The sequence below is a fragment of the Brachycentrus maculatus genome, unplaced genomic scaffold, assembly GCF_059751285.1.
Source record: "Brachycentrus maculatus isolate JH-2025_06_01 unplaced genomic scaffold, ASM5975128v1 h1tg000004l, whole genome shotgun sequence".
In the NCBI taxonomy this organism is placed as follows: domain Eukaryota; kingdom Metazoa; phylum Arthropoda; class Insecta; order Trichoptera; family Brachycentridae; genus Brachycentrus; species Brachycentrus maculatus.
In genome coordinates this window covers 3,809,590-3,820,522 of record NW_028280759.1, presented here as the reverse complement: position 1 = coordinate 3,820,522, position 10,933 = coordinate 3,809,590, and the positions used below count along the sequence as shown (strand labels likewise).

The following is a 10,933-nucleotide window of genomic DNA, read 5'->3' as shown; positions in this document are numbered from 1 at the left end:
TTGTAGTACGTTTTTTCTGCATTTTTGGACTAAGTAGATTTTACTTAGTCCAAAAATGCAAAAAAACGTATTACAAAAAAAAGTCCCTTACTGTGTTTTAAGTTTGGACAGCTGATACATATGATAAATTGTGTCAACAAATCCATTTCAACCAGTAAATTTTACTTTTTGCTAAAATAGAGCATAAAAACTAAGCATTTTTTATCTTTACCAACGCCATTTAAAAAAATGCGATGATAATTATTGTATTGCAATGATTGTTTGTCAAAAAACGTAATGCGATGGTTATGTATAAGGCTTGCGTTTTTTGTATAATTTTTTAATTCACTCAGAAAGTTAACTACAAAATAGTAGAATAATTTCCCAGCACTACCTGTCACTTTCTAGGCTTTCCGTAACCTACGCCTACCGGCGTAAAATGGAAACGTGATACTCGAATCGGTAAAAGAATCTGCGTTTCAATGGTGTCATTTTTTATACTTTATTCAATAGGCTTGTACAAATTCGTTGTGAATTGTATGTAGAATTTACACGAACTTCTACGAATACGAATATACAGCTTAGAGCATTCTTGCCAATGATGTTATTTTCCTTTTCCTCTTCTCAATGAACAGAACCCTTTTTCCCTCCTCCATTTACTTTCCCATATAGAAGTAATATCCTTAACTCTGAAGGCCTTCAACCACATCATCTACATCCTATAAGAGTTTACAGTCAAATCGAAGTACAACTCTTAAATATATAGGACTTTCCATTTTTAATATGTTGTCACCGCAAGCGTATTTACGGTAAATAAATCATATGGAGCAAAATGATGATAAAAGAAGGATTCAGATTCTAGCCATACCGCAAATTGGAGTTTTTATTTTTTATTAAAAAACTTTGTTAAAATCGGAAAGGGGTATTTTCACTTGGGAGGAATATCGATTTCTACAAGTAGGTAAAGGGCTTTATTACTAGTAAATAATCTTTGGGTTTTATATTTTCTTTCTATGGTTTGATGACATCACCTTCAATGTTGGCTAACCTGATTGAACTGAAGTATTTTTATTTCCCCCCGCCCCCCATAACCCCACGGGTTTTCTTGGACGTCGTCGGATATTGTGCCAGCGGAGTGTTAAATTATTGTCAAATTCAGTTACTTTTGACTTCTCGCAGGGCTGATTTGAAGCGCTATTTCGTGCTAGCATAAATCAAAATGACTCGTGAGTATATTTTGTGTAATTTTTCTATAGTAATTGGTTCTAATGTCAGAATCTTTTCACGCTCACTTGGAACACCTGCGTAGACTACAATTCCAGAAAATTCATTCGCAATATTCCGTATAAGTATTTTCATTGTTTATCTATTACACCTAAATTTAGTTTGAAATTTACTGAAACATATGGCTCTTATTCTTTGAAGCAAATTCTCTTATTGTTGTTTTTTAAATGACTTATCTCATGTATAATTGATGAAATAGTTCTACATTAATCATAACATTTGTCTTTCAATGTTTATCTACAAGCAGCAACCTTTAGTTGGTGAATGTCCATTGTTTTTTGTGTTGTTTTTAGATCTTGTATTGTTATATTAGACTCTATTGCTTGTCTGTTGAATTGCACATCATTATTAACATTTTTATATATTTTGTACAAATTTTCCTTTTTGGGTGGTGGCCATGTGAAATGTCTCCCCGTTGACGTTTAGGATTCTATTATAGCTTCCATTATCAGTTCTTTTTTTATATACTTTCAATCTTGATGAAGTAGACAATTATTTAATGTAACTGACACATTATACCTTCTTATGGAAATATTTTTAATTCTCCCCATTTGTTCCCATCAATAGCTTCATAGCTATACAAACTAAACAACTAGAATGATGAACGTTTTTTTGTTATAAATTTTATAACATTGTCTTTAAAATAGAATTTATTTGATATTACCTCGGACTGGTCCCTGAAGCGCAGGAGTGATCACCTGCCTTCATCTAAGTAACGATCCAGATAACACTGTGTCAGTACGATGCAGTGCCCTATGCATTATTGGATGCGATATTTTATTGTGATATTCTTATACACATTATATGTTTAGCGATATTTTATTGTGATATTCTTATATGCATTCAATTTTGTTCATATAGGTTATAAAATATTTGGGATTACAAATCTTTTTGTAGCAACTTTGTTTTTACCTACCACAGTATATTTATAGGGCATGTCAATTAAAAGTAAATGGTTGATATAAAAAAATGACAAAAGTTTGTAGATGTGAATAGAAAATATAGAAAATATATTCCAAACAATCAACATGTATGTATGTGTTTTTTTCCTTTCATATATAGCATTTTACTCTCTGCATACTTCTGAATCTGTGTTGGTAAGTCAGCAGTTTCAATCACTTTATATAAAACACATTTGGTTTTATTAACAAACAAAACGTGTTTTATTAGAAATTGTGTTTGCTGACTTGAGGTTTTGAAATCAAAACATTAAGCTTGACTATTTCACAATTAATGCTGACGACCTTCATATGGGACACTTTTATACGGAAATGCCAAAATGCCACTAGAAATGTTGAAACAGAAATTTCATGTGTTTCTCATGTTTTAATGTAAATATAATTGCTTATATTCAAGGTTTTTGAAATATCGTCTGCGAAATGTAAATTAGTATGCAGTAGTCGCAAACAAATTATCTTGTATTTCAGCTAGGTTTTAATTCTACAGTAATGTCATTCACTCGAGGTTCAAACCCAGCATGGTTAAACTTAAATCCTTTTTCATGTATTAATTTGAAATCAAACACAGATTTTTTGAGTCTACTAAGTAGTAGACTCTAAAAATCTGTGTTTGATTTCAAATTAATACATAAATTAAAATGGAGTTCTACAAATTAAACGCCAAATCAATAAATAAAAATTAAATCCATTTCATACTCAAATTTTTCATAATTACAATTTATACAATTTATAATATATAAAATATACAATTTTTGTCTCCATAAAAGAATACCTTTTTAACAAAATAAATTTGTCTAAAATCACTCTATATACAAAACACGTTTATCACTTCTTTGCCGTGAATTTCTTTTCCATTATTTTATGTGTTAATATTTATTTTAGGTGGAAATCAAAGAGATTTGGCTCGTGCCAAAAACCAGAAGAAGCAAGCTGATTTAAAGAAGAAAGAGAATAAAGATGGACTGTCCCTCGAACAACGTAAATTTAGGTAAACTGTTAACTGATCAATAATTTATTTATCAAAATTTATTTCTAAAATTTTATTTTATAAAAATTATTTAAATGGTTTATTTTGTTTTGAAATTATTGTAACATTTTGTAAACATTTGTTTTGTTAAATAAGTTTTCCAATGTAATAATATATATCAGTACCTGCCCATGCAATATTTTATGAATTGTCTCTGGAGCGTTTTTATTGGTCGATTCAAGATTTACACCATTTTATGCATGACTACACTTCTATTTTATTAGAATTTATTTTAACTGTCAAAATGTATGGTTTATGTCATGCTGAATCATAAAAAAAAAAAATTACACCAATAATTGTTGTAAGTAATGTGAATGTTAATGTACTTCTATCATGTAACACATGAAAAATGACAGCTCTACAGCTATTGTCATCATAGATGAGTTTAAAACTATTTCCGTATGTTATACTAAATCAGTAGTCAAAATTGAATTCAATCATATATTTTTTAAAGAAAACAATGTAATATCGCTCACTCCTTTCAAGAATGTCATAAATCAAAAATCGTCGATTTCCAGTTGTGCATGTTTTTAGAATGCCCAGAAAATGTACTATATCCCAGCAAAAGCGGCATATTATTGACTCAATATTTACCCGCTACAGGGCTGAAAATGTTGTTTTTGCATTTTTAAGAAAAGGTATTGTTTAATTATTTTTTTAAATATACTAAATATTTTTCAAATGGAGAAAAAACCTTCAGGATATACCTAAAAAGATCTGTTGCATAGTAAAAAGTTCAATAAGTGGCTTGATATTTACTTTTAATAAATTGTGTTTTATTTTTAAACTTTAAAAACGTTCTCCTGAAAAATCAAGTTTTTTGATTTATGACGTTCTTGAAAGGAGTGAGCGATATATCAATAATGAGTACAATGCCAATTGCAATATGAAAATAATATGCAATCATTGAATGTTATCATTATTTACCAAAATAGAATTGTCCTTCCAGTAGTTTTTTTTAATGTACTTATTTATCTCTTATAACATATTGTTTTATTGTAAGTGTTTACCGTTTTTTGAGTCATAAATTGTCTTTGTTATTTTACTTTTCATATGTGCAAATTCGTCAATAAAACATCAGTGTTACATTTTATTATACACATACATACACTTTTTATAGCTATATTTTTTCCCAATTCAATTACTATTTTGGAATTTGTTTATCTTTGTCTATAGCTTACTCATTCTCATCATGGTTTATTGAAATGTGAAATAGTTTCTTTCATTTTTTTTCACAGTATCATTTTATTAGTTCTTGTGAATTTTCGATCAATTTATTTATTCATCTCTAGTACAGTGGTTAGTGCATTTGGCTTCTGCGAAAGAGGTTCTGGGTTAGATTGCAAGAAGTGTCAAAATATATATTAAGTGATTCTTACACTCTAATATTTATCAATTACAACCTATGCACTATTATGTTTAGGTTATATTTATATTAAGTTCAGGTTATATCAATATAACCTGAACACGCCACTAATCACCTTCTTTTTTCTTTTACCTCTATTCAATGGTGCAGACGCGGTGTCAACTTAATGATCAATTAGACAAAGGCGAGACAATCACAGCTGATTGCTAGCTATAGAAGCAGAATATATTTGATCGAATAACATGACGATAACGGATAAATGACGCGAGTGAAAGGGCTCTTGATGAAGGTTGTGTGAAAGGAAAATAAGGAGGATTAGTATGTAGAAAAGGAGACTACTAGCATTGCTAGGGCACTTGGGGTTGCATACTTGTACTAGTATGTGTAAGTTGTACTCTTCTGTTTTGTATTATGACCATCTACTGAGCAGTTGCCTTCTTCTCCAATATGTACCCACAGATTGCAGATGCAATAGTAATAAACTTCCTGGTATCATAATTATACACAATTTAATTGCTTTAAGACCAACATGCAAGTGCATTAAATAATTAATCTCTTGTTTTATTTTTTATCATTTACATTTAATTATAATTTGCTTTTATAAATTTCATAAATAGTCTTTGGCAATTTATACTTCTCTTAGTAATCAGATAATGTATATGTTGAGTCCTATTAATAAATTGAAGCATTTCATGCACTTGTTTAAATATTATTTTTTGTTGTTTGGTTACACGCAAACACTGCACGTAGCAGAGTCAAAAATTATTTTCACTAGTGCCGTAACTCGTTAGGGTTTTTAGGTTAGGCTCATTGCTTTCTGTACTTACACGGTTAGAGTTGTTACTACTGCAGTTTTATGATCAAAGTTCAACCTTGATGCGTTATTTTTCTTTTTGCTGTGACAGTATGAACAAGGCTGTTCTGCCAGCAGAGTGCACAATACGTGCATTGCAAAACTGCTCTAGAAAATCAATGACCTCTTGAAGCATCTTTTAGCTATCCAGAGGGATTATATCAGGGGTGTCAGTAGGGTGTTCCAACAATTCCCAAAAATAATTGAAAAATTTCAGCGTTTTGGCAGGTGTCAGTGTGTCATGCTTTTCTGACCACTCTAAAGTCTCTCCATCCATTTATACCCACTTCTTCCCGATAGAGTACTGCCCTTATACTATGTCGAAAGCCATAGACAAATTTCATCCCCTCCCATCCTCCAATCAGATCACAGTTGTTTGATTCTTGTTGTTTACACAAAATGATGCGATCAATGTCAAACTTATATCACATAACCACAGAAAATGCAAAAAGCAATGAGACAAACCCAGACAAAATGCGGATAATTCTAGACATAAACTCATATTATTCTTTTATTAAAATTTTTACAGGTGTAGTAAACTTATGACAAACTAAATTTTATAATTTTTTATATAGATGCTCAGCAGCCACTGCAGTCAGAAATCATTGGTGATGTGATGTCTCGGAATCTATTATACTCTCTTCCATAATATCCTTTCATCTATTATGCCAATTATAACAAATAACACAGGTCAGCCTTGACACAATTATTAACGCCAGTAATATGGCTATAAGACAGCAGTCATTGCTTTTATTATTATTTCTTATTCAGTAATTGATTTCCCCTTCTACGGTTTTACCATACTTTTTGCACATTTAAAAATATCACCTTTCAGTATCTAGATTGGGTTTTATGAATCTACCACACAAAAATATCCTTTTGTTGAACACAGTATTTTGAACAGCTTCAATTATACTTATAATATTATGTAATTTTTGTATTATTATTATTTATTTACTTAATCCAAATGATCTTATTGGTTGTTTAAATTCCTTTTTTTAAATTTAAAACATCTCACGCGGGAGGTGAGTTTTAAAGTCCTCAGTCCGCCAATCACCGTTTGCAGGAGACTAATCACAATTACCAAAAAAAAAATATTACTTAGCGGTAGACTGCTTTTTGCTTGCTATAGCGCGATATTGTAAGGGTGTTACTCGGGACTGCCCCACTATTCAGTAAAATATTTATTTTTATTATGTATTATTAGTGTATAATTACTATCAGTTTATATTTAATAATTATTAAGTGCACATGAGAAACTAATTCATAAAAACATGTGTTAATAAAATACATGTATTATTTGATAGAATTGGGAAGGTTTTTATTTGACTAATACCTGTTTATTTTAACCTTCTGAATTTAGTTTTATTAAATTTAGCTCGTCTACTGACATAATTTCTAAGTGAAACTGCATTTAACAGAAAAGTGATTTAACATGTTCCTAATCTATCATGATATTCACATGGAGCGTCATGAAATTTATATTATTTTTATAACTTTAATAAAATTATTATCTAAATAATATATATTATGTTATCTGATTGGATCGGCAACTCTGAGGAATCAGCTCAATTTAATTATTTTAATTGGGCTATTTCTCAAAATAATATTTTTCTTTGACATTATTTAGACATGTCAATACTATGCCACTTTGTCATGCCTCTAGCGAGATAGCGAGTGTTTTTGCCTAGAATTTTCACTCATGAATTACATGAAATTATAATAACTTTAAACATAAAAAGTAAATCCACTCACAAGTAGGTATAGGCTATGAATAAGCATAGTGTGTTGCATAAGCCGTAGCTAGATTTCAGAGTCACTTGGGCGTTAGGTAATTCAAAAAAAAAAACTATGCCACTTTTTAAGCCAAAATATCATTACGATCTGTATACTCTGCACTAATAATTTTAAATTTGATTCTTGTGTACTGGTATAACACCACGGTCTTGACGCACACCTCAGTGCCAGGCACGTGGTTGTCTGAGGGGACCATCTTCGCGTATGTCACCAGGTTACAAGCATGTATAGAAATGCTCCTTGAATGCATGAAAGTATTCATCGATTGAAGATGATGTAAGTTAAAGCAGGGTCGATCGTAAGCAGGACAGCTTTCATAGATTATATTCTATTCCACATAAACTTAACCGTTAGAATGCTACGCGGCGCAAAAGCGCTGCGATCGTTTGTATCGAAAATTGCGGCGCAGCGCAAAAGCGCTGCGAGTTTCAGTGTGTTTTCGGTGCTCCGCGGGAGTGCACGTACGCTAACCTCGCGCGTAATTTGTGATGAGAGTGCATTCTTATACATTTAAAAATAACTTTTATCGTTTTTTTATATTATTTTTAAAAAATAACCATGTCACCTGCTATTATTTCGAACGTTGATTCGATTCCTAGTGATTCTACGGGGAGTGAAACGACAGATACAAATAGTGATGATAGCAGTATTATAACGCATCGAAGAAAAAGATTGAGGATTGAAAGTGAGTCTTCTACCTCCTCTTCATCTACAGAAACAGAAGAAACACCAACTTTTGCCAAAATTCCTCCGACAAAAGTGTTTTCTAAATCAACAAATGATTTTTTCGAGACTCCTGGACCTAGGCGGGCGCCTCCTCCCGATGGCACACCCATAACCTATTTCAACATATTCTTTACCATATCACTGCTCGAAACCATCGTAAGGGAAACAAATCGATATGCTGCACAGTTTTTGGCCTCGCACACTGTATCGGATAATTCTTGAGCAAAAAAGTGGACGCCGACAACAATATACGAAATGAAAGCCTTTCTTGCTGTCATACTCGAAATGGGAATAACGAGAAGGCCAACAATTAGTAGTTATTGGATAAAAAATTCCCGACACATACCATGGTTTGGGACAATGTTTTCAAGGGATAGGTTCCAACTGATTTTGAAGTTTTTTCACTTGGTTGATAACAGATTATTATTTGAACCAGGCCATCCGAATTATGACCCATGTGGCAGGTTTGATGTGCTTGTCAAACATGCAAATACCGTATTTCATCAGCATTATGTACCAAATCAACAACTATCCATCGACGAGTCGTTAGTTGGTACTCACTGCCATTCTTCGATAAAACAATATATTCCTAACAAAAAACACCATAAATGGGGAATCAAATTTTGGATGCTGTGCGACTCGGTTTCCAAATATTGCTTGGGTTTTTCTGCTACAAAGGAGCTAAAAATACAGATGACAGAGATTCGGTAGAAAAATATGGTCTTGGATTTACGGTAGTGCAAAAATTGCTTTCAATTGGAAATTACCTGAACAAAGGTTATCATTTGTTTACAGATAATTTTTACACAAGCTTACGATTGGCCAAAGCCCTTTTGGAACAAAATACATATATAACTGGAACAATAAGACGTAACAGAAAAGAGATTCCTCCAGAAGCTAAGAAAGCAATCGTAGGAGAAGCCAAATACCTAGCACATGAAAATGTTTTGATGTGTTCATTCAGAGACAAAAAGTCCAAACCAAAGCCAGTCATATTGATTTCATCCAATGCAGATACTAATAGTGTGACGATCAAGAAAAAGAAAGGGAAATTTGAAAACGAAAAAGTGAAACCAAGCATGATTGATGACTACAACAAATACATGGGAGGTGTGGACGAATCTGACAAAATGTTGTATGTGTATTTGGACGAGCGAAGAACCCTAAAATATTGGAAAAAAGTAGTATTCAACATTTTTGGAAGAATGGTACTCAACTCTTATATTTTGTATGTTTCCAACACTACCGAAAAAAAAATGACCCGGCTCCAATTCACATCGAAAATTATTGAGGATCTCGAAAAGGAGTGGATGAATCATAAAAATAGCGTGTCAACACAACCATCTTCATCAAAGAAAACATTTGCGCTGGAAAAATTACCGGGACGTAACTTACGCCAGTGCGAGGTGTGTAGCAACAGAGGGAGTGGGATAAAGCGATCCCGCATTATTTGCGTACGCTGTAGGAAAGGCCTACACGCTATTTGTGCGGCAAAACATAATTGTTGAGCTATTTTTTTTTGATTTTTTATTTTCTAAAAGAAATAAAATACAATAATATTGATATCACTTTATGTTTAATAAACATTAATAAACAATAAACATTTTATCTTTATAATGCAAAAATAATTAATAAAATTGATTGATATTTGTCTAAGTTAGAGTGTTTTATTTGACACCATTATTTTTTCCTCTAAATTAATCAATATGTGTATAGCAATTTTCATTTATTTTTGCCAAAATTGCTTAGCACTAAAACGGTTAAATAAACGTATCTTCTGTAGAAGGGTAAAAATTAAACTAGCTTTAAATTATTCTTATATAAAAAAGAAGAAGAGTGATTCCCCACTAATTCTGCTAACATTGATAACTTTGTTGAAATGTATTTGAGTTTACCTTCAAAGTTAGTCAAGTAATAACTGAAGACTTCTTTTCATTGTTACAGAGATGCTGAACTGATGCGAGAAAAGCAGAAGAAAAAAGAGGAAGATGAGGCTGCTGCAAAGAAATCTTCTACCAAAAGTTAAAAATACCTCCCTGACTTGATGAACTAAACTGTTTGAATTTCCATAGTATGCAATGATAAATGGTCATTTAATCTTTTCAGTTTTTCACTTGACATTAAAATAATATTCTTATTTTTAATAATATTTTAAGTTAACGGAGTGATTATTTCTTTAACCTCTCTGATATTTATGTGACTGTAAAGATATCATACACTATTTTGTACAATAATTAAATTATAAATAGATTTAAGATCTTAATGTTTTATTTTGCATCCCTTATTATAATTTAAAAATCCTAAATTATTCAATTAACATTACTCTGAAAAATGTTACCGTATAATTTGGTTCTCTCCTCTACTGGAAATAAATAGATGGCAATTGAATACTTCAGTAATAGGGAAGCAATCAGACGGCATTGAGGTCTTGTAGTAACTATTAGATTGCTAGGAAATTTCAATTGTGGATTTATTGCTAACAATTTATTATATATTAGTATATTCTCAAAAAAATCATTTGTTTTGAAATATTAGCATGTATGGCATAAAGGGAATTTTTTATTTGAAATTGAACTATTACAGTGGTTGCTCCTAAAGCTTGAGGTATATTCTAATTTTAATATTGTTTTGTAATTTTGGCCCTATTGGAAGATTAGTCACAATCATTTGTATTTAATCTTTGACTCCTTAAATGTGCGAACTTAATCAATTTTTTATCTATTTATTGAGATGTAGATGTCTCCATCTAAAATAAATAAAAGGGAAATACACCGTATTTTATAAGGGTGCGATGATGAACGACTCAATATAGACCTAAGGACGATTCAGATGAGAAGAGGTCATAATGTAATACGCTTATCTTTTATTAACTTCAGATAGATTTATGTCTGAAACTGGTTTAAAATAATAAGTTACTTATCACATAAACCATCACTGAAGTG

General features: G+C 31.4%; 1 protein-coding gene across 1 annotated transcript; it reads left to right on the top strand.

The window, feature by feature from the left end:
* The first annotated feature begins 1,011 nt into the window (after positions 1 to 1,011).
* LOC148313970 (putative SERF-like protein) lies at positions 1,012 to 10,246 on the top strand. The gene is made up of 3 exons (XM_088277597.1): positions 1,012 to 1,205; positions 3,105 to 3,210; positions 9,936 to 10,246. The coding sequence occupies exons 1-3, from the start codon at positions 1,199 to 1,201 to the stop codon at positions 10,015 to 10,017; spliced, it is 195 nt and encodes a 64-aa protein (XP_088133723.1). The 5' UTR covers positions 1,012 to 1,198; the 3' UTR covers positions 10,018 to 10,246.
* Positions 10,247 to 10,933: the final 687 nt, after the last annotated feature.

Bases quoted from the DNA above. Each gene is read 5' to 3' on its own strand.
- LOC148313970 (XM_088277597.1), top strand. The intron at 3,211-9,935 runs GTAAACTGTTAA...TCATTGTTACAG, and splicing joins CTCGAACAACGTAAATTTAG to AGATGCTGAACTGATGCGAG.